Below are 16950 nucleotides of genomic sequence, written 5' to 3'. Positions count from 1 at the left end.
ATTTCGTCTCAACATGACAATCCTTACCGTCTTACTAATAAACGGTGTGTAACTTTTATACAAGGTTTATACACCGTTTATGTGAAATTCGTTACTAATAAACCGTGTATAAGCCTCCTGTGTATACATCTGTTATAGTTATTCATTGGATTGCTTATACAGACCAGGACCCTTGTATAAGCGTTGTATAGCAGTGAGTAGCGGAAAAAGAAACGAGTGAGCAGTTTATTTTCGGGGTATTTATTGTCTACAGTAATATAATCGAGGTGACATATTCAACTTATCCATTTAACATTGAAAGAATGGACGATAACGTTGATGATCTTCACGATATTTTAAACATAGAAGACATACACCGTTCAGAGGTTATGGACGCTAGACATCTTCGTAAAGTAAAACACTTTAAAGAGATGGAATGGCAATGAATAACTATAAAATAAATTATGATTGGGCGTATTTTTGTGTAATAATGTGTTACTGCTTAATAGACTTTTCATATTGCGAGTTTATTATACATTATCTCCCCTACAAAGATCTTTCTCAAAATTGAGTACCGGTACTGTACCTATAAAATGGGACATATTCCTCGAGATAAAAAATGGCATAACTTGAAAACCATACATAATATGATTTCCATACTTTGTAGTTGAATACGCAGAAATATGATGTATAAATGCCTAATAGAAACTTTTTTGATCAAACCTTTCGTTTAGCTACAAAACAGGTTTTCCTTTCTGCTGAAAAGTAAGGATTTTGGAATGTGTACCCTTTTCAACTCGCCGATTCAATTACAATTACTTGTGTTTTCCGTACTATCCCAGTTAGGAGCTATTGATCTTTTCTTAAGCCTTTCCATTTCTTTTTTTTTTTTGGCGTTCATTACACAAGCAAGCTGAAGAAATGTTGATATCAGTATAAGCCAATTTCCAGCTGTCTCACTTAGTGTTGCAACTGCCTTTTCGATATGCTGTGCTACTGTGCGACTTTCCGGAAAGGTTTGCTCGTAGATAACCAGCAGAAGCGATCATAAAGGCGGTGAACATGCGAAATACATCAGTGAACTGCAGGAAGAGATTCCTACGCCTTGGAACAAGTGTATACGTGCTGTATAGTAATACAATGCGTATACCTCGTTTATTAGTAAGAAAAATGTAAAACGCTTATACAGGGTTTATTCACTGTTTAACTAAACAAGAGTTAAACAACTGTATAAGGACTTTATATTAGTAAGACGGTTAGTGTATAAGCTTTACGTAGATATATATATATAGTTAATAGATTTATTTTATACATTGCGAATATTCTGTGCTTTATTTAGACAAGTAAATACTGCCAAACGTGCCAGTTGTAGGGTTAAAAAAACCTTAACTGAATTATGCTGCCAAAGTCATTTCTAAACACGGCTACAGCAACAATGCCACTGTGCGGCTGACCGGAGAGTTGAACAAAATCACGCAGGCATGCCTGCCGATCGAACATTTTGAAATGAAAACTTCGTAGTAATAGTATCAGCTTTTGGTCACTCTAAAATGGTGGAGTGCGAAGTGCAACGGCGATGGCGACACGAGTTTGGCAAAGAGCAACCAATATGCCTGACAATTGCATGCATTCGTTACAGGTTGGAAACTGACGGTACCACAGGTAACATGAACGACAATTTGCGAGATGTCTCTGTGTCCTTAGATATGCTATTACACCAATTTACACACTCATCACATCAGACCGTCAACCGATGCTCACGAGTAGGGCTCAGATGAGGAAAAATCTTTCTTTCTTTTTTTTTTTTTTAAAATTCGACTGTCCATTCTGGGTCATTGTAGGCCAGAAAATGGTGGGTTTTATTTGTCTGTTTTTTGCCTACATCGGTGTTTTTTTTGTTGTTGTTTTTTTTTGGCTTACAGGTCCTTTTCTTTAATCCTTTCTCTGGTCTTAACGGCTTTTTTTCGCAACTTTGTCTTCTTTCAACTGCATTCGTACTGCTCATTTTCAGTTCAAATCATCATTCGTTCATCCATCACATCTAAAACAACTTTTGTCTCTTATGTAAGAAGAGAGAAAATGATGAAAAATGAAAAGAAAAATGAAACAAGTGCTTGAAAAAAGCCAGGGGTATGAAATTATGTGCAAGATAAGTGAAATATTGAAAGGAGAAAATTTTGATGCGAGTGTTTTTGAAAAGGAAGATCTCACTTGCTTCAAGTATGAACCCTTAAGATCCGTTGATGAGGAGAGAACTTTGATATTTTGCAACGCGCTGTCTGAAAATCGATGCTCCTTTACGCATAAGAACCTGGAGATTACTATTGTTATATGTTGTAAAGCCAACTGAGGTAACTCTAGTTTGGTTAAGCCAAATATGATTCCAGTTATATTGTTTCCAATTTCTTTCTCCAGGACGTCAATTGCGAGTTTGCTGAATTCATCCTAGAAAAAAAAAAAAAAACCGGAAAACAAAAAAACCGGAAAACAAAAACCATTACATTCAAAATTCTGCAAGTACTTTTCTTTATCAAACACAGACTTTATTTTTTAAATTATGTTAATCTAAAAATATACACTGTCTGAAAGAAGAAGCATTGCACTCTATGTTGAATTTTAAAACATCATATTCCTTAATTAAATACATAATTAAAACTAAAATTATGAAAGAAACTGGATCGCATTTCCATGTCCTTTTTGCAAATATTTTAGGTCTTTTAAGGGTATTTTTTTGTGGCAATTTATAGTTCAACTTTCGAGCCCTACTCGTGAGACAGGCATTGGCTGATCGATTGTACGACGACTTCTGGGGAGAGTGAAATGGAATGCGTGCGCCTCGCGATTATTACGCACCATGAATGAAGCTGAACCTGGCCGACGAATGCAGTTCTGCACAAGTGGCTTTCGGACGTGACAAGAGTACGCAGGGTTCGTAGGAACAATAAAATGGTGCGCTGAAGCTCAATTTGCATTACACAGCAGAAGCAACCATCGCAATCAAGTCATATAAAGAAAGATAGGAACATCGAAAGAAACACAATCATAGGCCAGTCTGGAAAGAGGCAGAAATAGAAAGAAACCCATGTTTTCATATACTGCCGTCTTCAAATAGATCGACTCTCACCTCATTAATCCCAGCTCTTCTGCATCTTCTTTTGATTTTCTTATCTCTCCATATGTGACTAGATTACCACTTGCTTGTTCCTGTCCATCACTTACACGAACAGTCATCATTGTGTAAATCTGCACGTAATTTTCAAATTCCAATTTTTTGGAACTAGGTGGGACTTCCACCTTGCAATTTGGCAAGGTCTCTTGTCGGTGTGTTTGTTCACGTTAGAAATTGTGTAAATTATTCAAAATTGGAAGAAACAGGAGGGAACAGAATATAGAAAGAGAGAAAAAAACAACAAAAATGGAGCGCTTCCTGTACAGACAAGGCTGTAAAAAAATTCAGTCATTAAGCTTATTTGTGTTTATCACGTTGGTACTCCTTGCGAGTACAATACATACAATCTAGTCTCTGTCCATTTCACAGGCCAGCTTAACTCTTAAACTGTTCTCGTAACTCTTCGAGCCTTGCGATAAACTTCTGTTCTTCTTCTTTGGAGGCCTTGGTCCATGCGAGTGGAAGATGTGTAGGTACTGGGATGCGATCTGAAGAAAGAGCAGAGGCACTTCAAACAACAGATGATAGTCGCAAAGTAAACCAATACATACAATTATAAGCAATGGAAAGGAACAAAAAAAGTGCAAGATGTTCGCAAATTCCCATTACAAATTCCTACGGCTGGCAGAACCAAATCTATAACTGAGATAACTTTCAACAGGATGGGCAGCTCCATACCATATGTTATGCTATTATTACTGTTTGTTATACATCGGGTCTAGTTTTGACCTTTCCTTTAGGTCATCTTCAGCCGAGATACATCGTCTAGGGAAAATGTAACATACATACACCCTTAACTTACTCTAATACGTCACACATGTATATTTTATAAAAAGCAAAAAGAAAACAAATCAAATAGATTGCACAATCTAATCTAAGTTCAACATGTAGTCTTCATTTATTTATAATCAATGAACTTCAAATCGGAGGCCTGTCTGCAATATGTGATATAAATAAAAATATCTGATGATTCTTCAAACAAAAATACTGTAGGGCCATAACACTTGATGCAAAAAAGAAACTAAGTAATTGTTTGATAATTACAATAATTACACAAAGAACTTAAGTACTGCAGGGCGAGGGAAGTCTTGCTAATTTCACAAAGGTTATCGAAGTTTGGGAGAACACATGGGACCCTTTCAGAATGTCCCTATAGTCCCACCGTGCCATTTCAGATGTTCCGTAGTAGGACCTCTGGATTCTGGTCTCCTTGGCTCACAGCTGTGATGTAGGCCGGCCTGCGATGTTCGAGAAGAAGTCGGTAAAGCGAGCGAAGTTTGAACAGACATCACAACAGTTACCACAGGGTGGACAAGAAAATGAAGCATCTTTTTTTTTCCATTTCCTTTTAAGAACTTGCTGTACGTCGCACTGACAGAGATAGGTCTTATGGAGACAATGGGACAGGAAAGGGCTAGCAGTGGGAAGGAAGTGGCCGTGGCCTTAATTAACATACAGCCCCGGCATTTGCCTGGTGTGGAAATGGGGAAACCACGGAAAGCCTGTTTAGTGCTACCGAGAGTGGGGTTCGAACCCACCATCTCCTGAATACTGGATGCACTTAAGCGACTGCAACTATCGAGCTTGGTAAAGGCAGCATCAGAAAAGGGCACGATAGAAACACGCAAGCTGAAATGCTGTGGACTCGTGAAGCAAATGGGAAAAGACAGACTCCAAAGTAAATATTTACACAGAAACCAACAGAAAAAGAGTCCACAAGGAAGGTCTTGAAAGAGATGGATGGATACGGCAGAGGAGGAAAGATAGAAGAAATACTGGAAGCACATGAAAGGAGTGATTGAGGGACAGGCAACCATGGAGCTGTAGCATTCCTACAAAATAAGAAACTGCTATTTGACAGCTAGCACAGAATTACTGATATCATGAGGGAGTGTTTTGTCTCACCTTTACTGTTTATATGGTGACGGATGACATCGTAAAGGCAGCACAGGAAGATTACAGAGGGGAAAAGAATGATTGTAATGATGTTTGCGGATGATGATGTGATCGGGAGAGAAGACGAGGAAGAGGTGGTACAACAACACCTGAAGGACTGAACAATGGGGATTGGCAATCAACGTGGAGAAGAGCAAGACAATAGTGATGAGTAGAGAAAGGATATAGTAGAACACTTGAAATACTTGGGGAGTGAACGGACAGAAAATGATAGGAGGATACAACTGGGGGAGATCCTTTTACCACCAGGTACGGAGATTACGTGTAATATGGAATAAAGATGTACCAATGAAGACATAAGAAGTAATATACAAGGGATGTTACTTACCTATAATGACATGTGCAGCAGAAACCTGGAGAGATAAGACTAAAGTACAGAAGACAAGGAGGGATAGAGAGAGAAATGAAGATATATGAAAAGAGCTAAATGACAAACTGAAACAGAACAGATTTGGATATGTCAAGCGAATGAAAGACTGCAAAGACAAGCACTTGAAAGACAGATAAGACAGATAACAGGGAAAAGAGGACGAGGAAGACCAAGATTACGACAGATGGACTCTGTGAAGAAGAACAGAGGAGAATGGAATCTGGACTGCAACATGGCATTGGATGAGGAACAGTGGAGAGACAGGACGAAGTGGAGAGGAACCATATTTGCCCCAAACCAATGCCCGTGGAAAACGGGGAATTATAATGATGATCACAAGGGGCGAGTTGGTCCAAACATTGCCGAAGTGCATTTGCATTTCTTGCATAGGGGCAGGTGTAACTTCAGAGTAATTCATGGTTGAAGAATGTGACCAGAAAAGTATGTTTGTTTCAAAATCCACTGGTTGGAAACATAAGGCTTCAACCAGCATTACACATTCGTTTTGTAAAGTAACCTGCAATGATATGTTGTTACTTTGATAAGCCCTGCACATAAAGTTTTCACGTTTGTTCTCTCGCATTCGTCGCATCTTTTAGTAGTCCACAGATTCTTTCAAAGGAAGCAAGTTGAAAAAAGATTCTGTATTTACCTTCTCGACTTTTTTCTTTTTAATACTCCCCTCTCATCTTCAGAAACAGTAGATACAGCTTTCAGTGGACACATACGCGCAACGTAAAATGCATGCACGAGCAATGTGGTTCCATGTCTCTGTTATATAGATTTTAATTGAGCACTCGATGTATATTTTTCCATTTAACACGTTCTCCTGCCTTGATCCCTACACAGATGTCTTTAAATCTAGAACTAGCAACTGTCGAATATTAGACACCTGGGTCCCTGCTGGCGTGGCACTACTGGACATTCGACACCTTCGTATTTTATCACATAATTTTCTCAATTCTTCAAAAGATGTCACGAGGGTCTACATTTTGTTGTTCTCAAAGTCCACAGCAGGTGCGAGTTCAGTTTCATTCACAGTAACAAAATCTTTGGGCGCAATCTGACGGAAATAAATGAGTGCCATTTTTTGACCACTTGTTTGAGCGCCATTTCTGTAGTGTTTGAAAACAAACCTTCACGGGCTCTGCTTTGCCATTCCATTTAATTTCTTTTCATAGTTTTCCGTTCAGTGCAAGTTATTTAGTTCTGTATGTATATTGTTATTCGATTGATTATATACATTTTTAGTATAGTAGGTGTCTAAATATGGCATCTTCATTACAGAAAATTAGTGATGAAGCATGACAAAATTTGTTGGAAGGTGAAACTGAACGGATCTGACTTTGAGGATATTGAGAATGAACCAACATTTTCAAGAGTAATGTAACTGTAATGCACTAGCAAATGTTTCATTATTGACAATCTGTGTATCTCAGTTTGTTCGTGACACGTTTCAGTTTTGTATACATATGATCAAAAGTTTTCTTATTATTTTAAATTTGGGAATTACATTTTTTGAACAGACTGTCATTTTCTAGTCAAAACATTTGTGCAATTTTGTGTTAACATGACAATCCTCAGTGTATTAACTTTATGTAGATATATAAAATTTCATAGATTTATTTCATACCTTGTGGATTATTTAGACAAGTAAATGCTGCCACCACAAGATTTAATATTGCCACTTGTAGGGTTAAAGAGGTTTTACTGACATTCTGTTGCAGTTTTTCAAAGTCTACTGAATGAGAATTGTCATTTGCAAAGTTATAACAGCCCTATTGTGGTCTATTCTTGACATGCTGCAAGTCATAATACAAGGCGCTGACAGCTTACCTTGGAAGAAAAGGCCACTGGGATGTTCGACTGCTGCCGAAGATATGGCGAGCCACACAGCAGTATCTGCACCCTGTTCAGCAGTCCGCAACCGCTCCTTCATGCGGTTATAGAAGTCTGGCATGGCTGAGCGTACTGCGGGAGTGTCCGCCCACCCGGGGTGCATGGCAGCAAAGAAGATGTTAGGATATGTGCGTGCATAATACTCGGTCAAGATTACCTGAAAGACAAAACGATCGTATGCCACTACAAAATATATGCTATTGATAAAAAGTATCTGTAAACTTAACCGTGAGTGCAAAACGTAGTCATCTAAATTTGGGATTACTTTCAGATCATTGCGAAATTTATTCCTCACATTATTAATTGATGATGATGCTTGTTGTTTAAAGGGGCCTAACATCAAAGTCATTGGCACCTAATGGTACAAAATGAGACGAAATGCAATGACAATTTAAAAGTCCAAAATTCATCCAATGACTAGAATTTAAAACATGTTGATCAAGAATGAAAGGATAAATATGCCACTCACAATACTGAAAGTTAAAAATAATTCCAAAATCGATCCACTGGCTAGAACTGAAAAAGATGATTATGAACTTAAAACAATCGGTGGATCCGACCCGCACTGCCTCACCTTCCCAAAATCTATAGTGAAAAAATAGTATTACTGACCAAGGGCATGCATACAAAGCACAATTCTGAATCGATGATTCTTGCTGTCCAAAGGGGTCCAAAATCCAATTAACAGCTCCACATAATGGTACTTATTGCTCGTAAAGTAGAACAATGGTAATTTCTCAAATTACAGTACTAATCAACAGTAGCGTAGACTCACGGTGTTCCAAACGTTATGATACTACTCACAAGTATTGTACATTACACACGTAATGCAGACGTATGGCATTTCTCACATAATGGTGCCACTCGCAGGCAACGCAAATCCATGGTGTTCCTCACATAAGTGTACTAATCACGGGGCTTCATACTATCCCTTGGTGTTCCTCATATAGTTTTACTAATCACAGGTACTGTAAACCCATAGTGACCCACCCACTATTGCTACTAATTACAAACCTATTGTGTACCTAACATAGTGGTACTACTCGCAAGTACAGGCGACCCAACATGGTTTTCCCTGTGTGTTTTATGGTTCAAATTCAATCACCCCTTGGTTGCCCCTTTTAGTCACCTATTACGACAGGCAGGGGATACCGTGGGTGTATTCTTAATCTGCATCCCCCACGCACAAGGGGTACGTTATTAATTAATTCATTCAGAAAAAATAAAGTTAGAAAATTTGATTATTCCCATTACCACACACGTACAGATGGAGTAAAAACGAACACTGGAGGGCACAGATACATAATACAAGAACCAAGAAACACATTTTGCTTGTTCTAAAAACATCTGCAGGGGTGTCAACAATCTGAAATTCTACAATTTAGCATATTGAAAAATTACACCAACAGTGGCAATCACAACAACACAATTAAACAAAGACAGCGAAAATAAACAGCCGTAGAGCTAATGACTGTCGAGTCAAGTAGTGACATCTCGGACTTCGTGGACAGTGATTTCAATCTTGATGATGAATCAAGAGCCGAATTCGCCTCCGAAAATGAATTAACGGCGCGGAAGGTGACTGTACGTAACCAAGCAAGTGATAATGATGATGTTGATACTATTAGTGACTGGGAAGAAAGGAATGTCAACCGGAACAATCCTGCACAGGCTTCACAACAGTTCCTGGACTCATTAGATACAGCAGAACCTCGATAATTCAAAATCTGTTTATTCAAAATTCAAAATTTCGCCTAATTCGAAGCAGCTCTCGTTCCCAGAAATATGAGGTACGGTTTTGCATGTTTAATTCTGAAACATGCAGCAGTAGTTTTTCGCATTTTCACTTACTTCAGTGTGCTTTATATTTGCTAAGTTCTAGTGAAATCTTAATTCTGTATTCAGCGTTTAAGGAACGCCATAATATCACGTAGCAGGCAGTGTGCAGAGAAGCAGAATCTGTGAACGCTGATGATTAAAAATTAAATAATTGAAGTTCAACCAATTCAATACATAAAAGAAAGAAATGTAGTAATAACATTCTTATTTAAATGGGACCGGTTTCGACCCTAGTCCAGGTCATCGTCAGCCGTAAAAACAAGTAGGCAAAATCACACAATGTTTATGAATATTGGAGAAATGGGTCAGTTTCACACTCTGTCAGGCACAAAGTCACAACACTATCAAATAATATATGAAGATTATAAATAAACTTGAAGTCGCAGACGAATAGATTTGTAGAAGCAAACCGCCAGTTCCCGGTGATCAGCGCGGCACATTCAAGGTCATGCGCTGCGGTCTCGAACGCCAAAGTAGAGTGGAGAATGTCTTGAAGGTCCAATATTTGTCTTTGTTGCGGGAAGTTAAGTACGTATATAAAAAATATACAACACAAATCAGTATAATTGAATGAGAACTTGTGCTCCTGCTAAGTTCTTGGAAAACAGTTGACTTGAAAAAACAATTGTAAAGAGAAAAAAATGTAGTAAAAAGCGCAATATCGGAAAACAAATGAAAACTTATATGCACAGTGCGCTATTTTTTAAATTGAAAAAATTATTAGGACATGATTGAAGTAGTCGAAGTTGGCGCAAGACAAGAGTTAAAATTTGAAAGAGGAGAACCGAAATGAAGGTCGATTGTTTTTTTTTTTTAATAAATAGAGAAGGTAGAATAAATTAAGAGAGGAAGAGTGATAGTGAAAAAAGAGAAAAAATAAAAGAGAATGAAGTTAGATGGTATTGAGGAAGGATACGATAGGGAAAATGAAGGAGGGGTAGTTTAGGGTGGGTTAGGAGGGTGGGTTATTGGAGGTAGAAAATGTGGGTGGGAACTTTGTAAGGCATGGAAAATAGAATTGGGGTTTTGGAATTTGGAATTTTTGAGAAGAAGAATTAGGAAGTCAAAAAGGATATTGGGTTTTTTAGAAATGTCGTTTAAATTGAAATTAGGGTTGAAGTACTGGTCAAGGTGGATAAAGCAATTTTCAGTAATGTTTAAGAGGGGGCCTTTGTTAATGATTTTAAGTATATTCATGTCATTGTTAATACTGGTGAAACTATGCTTGGAGTCTTGTATGTGCTGTCCTATGGCAGAGAATCTGTTGTATTTAATGGCGTTGACATGTTCAGAGTACCTGATATTGAAGTTGCGGCCAGTTTGTCCGACGTAGGAGGAATTGCAGTTGTTGCATTTGAATCTGTATACACCAGATTTAGAAAAAGCATTAGACTTATTTAGAGATTTAGAGTTGTGTAACTTCCCGCAACCGAGACAAATATTGGACCTTCAAGACATTCTCCACTCTACTTTGGCGATCGAGACCGCAGCGCATGACCTTGAATGTGCTGCGCTGATCACCGGGAACTGGCGGTTTGCTTCTACAAATCTATTCATCTGCGACTTCAAGTTTATTTATAATCTTCATATATTATTTGATAGTGTTGTGACTTTGTGCCTGACAGAGTGTGAAACTGACCCATTTCTCCAATATTCATAAACATTGTGTGATTTCGCCTACTTGTTTTTACGGCTGACGATGACCTGGACTAGGGTCGAAACCGGTCCCATTTAAATAAGAATGTAATTACTACATTTCTTTCTTTTATGTATTGAATTGGTTGAACTTCAATTATTTAATTTTTAATGTTAATAATTTCAATACGGAACAATGAAATTTTTATCTTTAAACGATGGTGATGCCAACAGATGGTGAAGAAGCGTGGCTCGTATAATGTATTCATACGCACTGAATAATATTGTTAATGCCGATGAAACAGTTTTTTTAATGCCGAGCCCAAACGGATGTATGGTTTTAAAGGAGAGAAGTTTCAGCCAGGAAATCGTACAATGGTAGGGGTCATTGTACTGTATTGCAATGCACACGGAAGCGAAAGACTTCCTTCCCTCGACATAGGAAAGTTGGATAAGCCACGATGTTTTAAGGGCATCGGGCACTTTCCGTACAAGTACAAGGCATGTAAAAATGCAAACAGTACAGTAATCAAAAAGATAAAACATTTGCACAGGGAAGCCAGCACAATTTGTCCTCCTTTTTGAATCATATTTTTTTCTTTCGTTGTGTGAGGTTATGCTTGCCAATGTTTTATCTACGTGCATTATTTAAATAATGTAAATACACCTTGTTGGATACATTTTGGAAATAGTGTATTTTATAGTATTTGAAAGGTTTAAACTGAGAATCAAGATGATTGCACGCATTAATGGGCCTTAGAACATTTTGTGACGCGGCAAGGATTGGCATTTCTGAATTAAGAGCAGGCGGTTAATTTGAAATCAGATTTTTGGGCCCCAATGACTTCGAATTAACAAGGTTTTACTGTATTTAATTTCCTCCTTTCTTACACAACTCTTCTTCACTTCGACACCATGCTTTTACATGTCATGCAACTTTAAATGTTGCTCGAGATTGTCAAAAGACAGAAAACAAGAGAATGTTGTCAGAATATGGAAGCTGGAACTCTCCTTAATGGTCGTGTCAGTGTTTATTACAGGTTGTGTCAACCGCTTATAAGCATCAGAAGTTTATTGATACTTCTGACATTTATTGGCCTTATTTTGCAACAAAGTACTACATTTTATTTTCCATGGAACATCATATTCCGTGTAGTATTCATGTGGCCGTGCACACGTTTTCCATGTGATCACCAGTCAAAGCAATATGGCTTCCACGCTAAAACACCTCAGTGTAAACAACTAAAGTAATTAAGCAGTGATATTGAGCGAATGCTCTCACTTTGTGATGAAAGTGACAATTATTTTTCCGAAATGAGTGATGTATTTCACGATGACAGACACGAATGTGAAGAAATTGAAGACGTTGAGCCTGTTTGGGTTACATTTGGAAGGCCACGCAACAGATTCTATTTCACCGGCAATGTTGAGATTCGTGCTAACTTTGAGGGTAATCCCGAACCATTGACTATGTTAGAACCTTTTCTTAGTGATGAAAAATTATCTGAAGTAAAAAAATAAATAAAAAAATACACACACATGGAATATTAATGCTCAGTTGGGAGGTTAAAATGACACAAAATAAAAGAAAGTATAACCACTTTTTTTTTTTTTTGCTAGTTGCTTTATGTTGCACCGACACAGATAGGTCTTATGGCAACGATGGGACAGGAAAGGGCTAGGAGTGGGAAGGAAGTGGCCATGGCCTTAATTAAGGTACAGCCCCAGCATTTGCCTGGTGTGAAAATGGAAAACCACGGAAAACCATTTTCAGGGCTGCCGACAGTGGGATTCGAACCTACTATCTCCCAAATACTGGCCACACTTAAGCGACTGCAACTATCGAGCTCGGTACCACTATTATTAGAGCACAGACTGCGTGTGTGAATTCCAAGCAGAACAGTATTTCAAACTAATGAAATTACTATTTTAATTTATAGTGTCATTTATTATTATTGTCATTAATATCAGAACCTAAGACTGTACACATAAATCTTAGGTAGAATAATGTTTTAATCAAAACACACTTTCAACCTATTAGGTCGTGTTACGCGGGAGATTGTGGGTTTGGATCCCACTGGTGTCCGGTTGGCCATTTTTGTTCTCTACTTTACATCTTTTCAGCACGCACTAAATGTACGTAACAAGACCTAATAGGATGAAAGTCGATTTTGATTACAATGCGATCGTGAAAATGCAATATTCATCAATAATGTTTTATTGATGTTCTTCCTATTTTGACCATTAGTGTTATTGATGTACTAAAACACCGAGCGAGTTGGCCATGCAGTTAGCGGCACGCAGGTGTGAGCTAGCATTCAGCAGATAGTGGGTTCGAATCCCACAGTCAGCAGCCCTGAAGATGGTTTTCTGTAGTTTCCCATTTCCACACCAGGCAAAGCTGGGGCTGTACCTTAATTAACACCACGGTCGCTTCCTTCCCACTCCTACGTTTCCTATCCCACCGTCGCCATAAGACCTATCTGTGTCAGTGGGATCGAAATGCGTACTGTGATAGTAATGTATTTCACATGCAAGATAAAAGCTAAACCAAATAGACATCATAATAATGTACTGTTTTATATTAAGACTACAATGATCTTAAAAGAAAAAGTGTTAGACATTTATGTGCAAGAGACATCAATTTCAATGGACCCATGTGTAACCACAATATATTTTTTTAATGCTACAGGACATACCAACAGTGTTATATCAGGTGCTGGTGCTTTCAAATTACTTTTCCATTCATAATTTAAGGCTGAGGATGACCCAATACAAGGGTCGCAACTAGTCCCGATGTTTTACAAGGGTGGATCAAATATAAACAGGAATTATTGTTTAAAATTTATTGCATCAACTAAAAAAATACACATATAGATATCACTTTCCTACATAATGTCCTGTCTTTGACACACATTTTCTCCATCGGATTGGTAAGTTTTTGATGCAGTCCTGATAGAAAATAGAAAGAAGTGGGACGTGTGCAGAGCCAGTTCCGCACAAACTCTTCTACACTTGCATCATCATCGAACCGCTGTCCTCCTAGGTCTTGTTAGAGTGGTAAAACAAATGGTAATCGCAGGGCGATAAATCCGGCCTGTACGGAGGGTGTTCCAGGGGTATCCAGTGAATTTCCTCCAGCTTTCCCATGTTAAAAGTGGCAGTATGCGGATGTCAAGGTGAAGAATGATGTTTTGGATTGGTTGCTGGCGTCACTTGTTGCGATGCGCAGCTTTTGCTTCATCCAAAAGGCGACAGTAATAGGCTGCATTAATTGTCCTTTGTTCGTGAAGAAAATCCACCAGCGAAACACCCGCAGAGTCCCAGAAAACAGTTCGAAGCACTTTTCCAGCAGATGGGGTGTTTTGGCCTTGACCGGACCTGCTTTATCTCTTTGCTGCCACTCCGTGCTTGCTTGCTTTGACTCTAGGGTGTAATGATGCACCCAAGTTTCATCACAAGTCACAATACAATGAAAGAAATCCTCTTCTTCCTCCTCATAGTGATGCAGGAGTCTCTGACAAACTTCTTGCCGTAAAGTATTTTGTTCCTGGTTGACGAGACGAGGAACCCACCCGGCAGACAATCTTCTGAAATGGAGTTCATCTCGGATGATGGTTTGAACACTTCCGTATCTTATTCGTATGGCTAAAACGAATGCAAAATTTTTATTTGCCGATCTTCACCAATAAATATCACGAATGGCAACAATGTTGTTTGCAGTGATGCTTGTTCTTGGTCTCCTTTCATGAGGTTCATTTTTCACAACTTCTCTTCCTGCCACAAATTTTTTTGCCCACTCATACACTCGAGTCTGCGAAAGTGTTTCTTCCCCAAACAGTGCGCGGAGCCGTCTAAAATTTCGGAAGGTTTGGTGCCCTCTTTTGCGAGAAATTTGATAATGATGTGTTGCGCAACAGACATGTGCAACTCTTGCTCACTCATGACGTACTGAAGCAGCCCAGCTTTCCACCGTCATTTGCACGCACAAACTCCTCCAGACAACCCCCCAACATCCCAGCAAAGCCCCGCCTCAAGAATTATTACTAACAGAAGCGGTACATTCGAATTCCCATTTATATTTGATCCACCTCCGTAGAAAATATTAATATCTTCTATACAGTATAGAATAGGTGGACCCACCTCATTCTTGATGATAGTGATAAATCATCAATACGGACCAAAATGAAATTAATTTAGTATGCAAGTATAATGCAATGCACATGGGACGTTAGCATTCTAATGATATTATATTGCGCCGCAAGCAGTTCTAGAGTTAACAAACTAAGAAAATTCTGGTAAAATTCATTAAACGTTTCACCCGATTAACCAAAGTACTCCCATAATGAAAGGTTAATACAAATGGACTCACTTGTTGTCGCTTGTTCTGTGCGTATGCCATGGTACCATCGAAAGGCTCCATTTTTTCAAACTGCAGGTCCTCAGCATTGAGCTTCTGCACTAACATCCCTCCCGACGACACCGTAATGACTCGGCCTTTCTCAGATCTGTGGAGAAACAAATAACGTTCAGAATACAGTATAAAAATCATACTGTTTTAAATGTCTCTAAAGTAGAAAACTAGGTGTAACAAGAACATGCACGGAAGACAAACATACTGAAATTAGAGGGATAAGTAATCTGAGGCTATTCAAGAACATGACTGAACTGGTATTTTTAATGAATTGCAGGAAGTAGATTGTATGAAAATCAGTGTGGGGAAGAGGCAAATCAGTGTGATAAGAGGAGAAAGAGAAGAAAAAGGAATCGTGGTATCAGGGGACTAAACCTTGAGGTTGTGGAATACTTCAAATATTTGGAAAGTGAAATAATGTAAGATGCAATGTTGGATAAGGAGATCAGTAGAAGGATATAAGCGGGAAATACATTCTACCAAAATGTAAGGAACCTGATGTGGAACAGAGAAGTTCCTATGAAATGTAAAGAGATAATGTACAAGATGTACTGTACCCCTATGCATCAGAGACTTGGACTTTGACAGCAAGAGATGAGAGTAAAATTCAGGCCAGTGAGATGAAGTTTCTGAGGAGTACGGTAGGGAAGACAAGGAGAGACAGAGTAAGAAATGCTAAGGTCAGGAAAGAGATAGAGGTAGAAAAATTGAGTGATTTAATGTGGCTACTTTGCCACAAATAAACACAATTACAGCTGAAATGCAAAATGTACCTGTTTTGGTATAGTAGCCCTGAAAACATTGACATATACATAGTCGAACCTTGAACTCCTTGCACCACCATCTACTTTCTTATCTCGGTACAGGTGAATCATCAGCCTGTCTCTCTTCGTCTAACAAAAAAAATGAGCCCAAATTTCTGGAGAGGTGAAGTATTTCTATCGTTTGTATTCGGAGTAAAATAATGCAGCTGAAAACATGCATTTGAGTGCTCAAACTATCACTTGATATGTGATCTGGTTCATAAGCAGAGTCTTCATCTATTTCTGAGGCCGGTTCTCCCAATAAAATATCAAAGATATCACTATCATTGAGCCGGCGTGAGGATATGTTAGCAGAGTAACACAGCTGGCAGCATGGCAGATTTGACGCACTCAGCACCAGGCACACAGAGTGCTCTGGTAGAGGAAGCGGCAAGGAGAAACTACACCTTTTATCGTTTCAGTTTGAACTTCCCGATAACTGCTGCATTCTAGTGGACACTAGATGAACTACTACCTCCAATTACGGGATTGTAACCGTATGGGATATGTGCAGCTGCCTATAAACACGTGTGAAAATGGGTGCCGTTCACAACAATGGAAGCAGTACGGGCATAGTGATGATGATGACTGTTGTTTAAAGGGCCCCAACAGCTCGGTCATCAGCCCATAATAGTATGAGGTGCAACGAAATGAAAATTAAAACTTCAGAATGTATCCACTGACTAGAATCTAAAAAGAAAACATTACTATGAATCCAAAACAATCAGTGGATCCAATTCAAAATTCCTTATTTTCGGAGATGATTCTTGTGCTGAAAGGGGTCCAAAATCCAGGTCACCGGCCCCTCACAATGGTACTAATCACTGGTAAAGGATAACCATGGTGCTCCTCCTATAGTGGTAATGACCACAAGTAATGCAGAACC

The 16950-nt window shown here is 38.7% G+C and overlaps 1 protein-coding gene across 6 annotated transcripts in view; it reads right to left on the bottom strand.

Annotated features, from left to right (window-relative positions):
* Positions 1 to 2451: 2451 nt before the first annotated feature.
* LOC136885532 (dehydrogenase/reductase SDR family member 12) overlaps positions 2452 to 16950 on the bottom strand; it is a 49993-nt gene continuing 35494 nt past the window's right edge. For all 6 annotated transcript variants that reach the window (XM_067158130.2, XM_067158133.2, XM_067158135.2 and 3 more), the window contains exons 7-9: positions 15220 to 15355; positions 7311 to 7530; positions 2452 to 3636 (exon numbers count right to left, since the gene is read on the bottom strand). In XM_067158130.2, the coding sequence (XP_067014231.2) occupies positions 3524 to 3636; positions 7311 to 7530; positions 15220 to 15355 (469 nt within the window). In that variant the 3' untranslated portion in view covers positions 2452 to 3523. The remainder of the gene's footprint in view (positions 3637 to 7310; positions 7531 to 15219; positions 15356 to 16950) is intronic.

The sequence above is a fragment of the Anabrus simplex genome, chromosome 14, assembly GCF_040414725.1.
Source record: "Anabrus simplex isolate iqAnaSimp1 chromosome 14, ASM4041472v1, whole genome shotgun sequence".
NCBI classification, from domain to species: domain Eukaryota; kingdom Metazoa; phylum Arthropoda; class Insecta; order Orthoptera; family Tettigoniidae; genus Anabrus; species Anabrus simplex.
The sequence above is the reverse complement of the archived record's forward strand: the minus strand, read 5'-3'. Positions and strand labels throughout refer to the sequence as shown.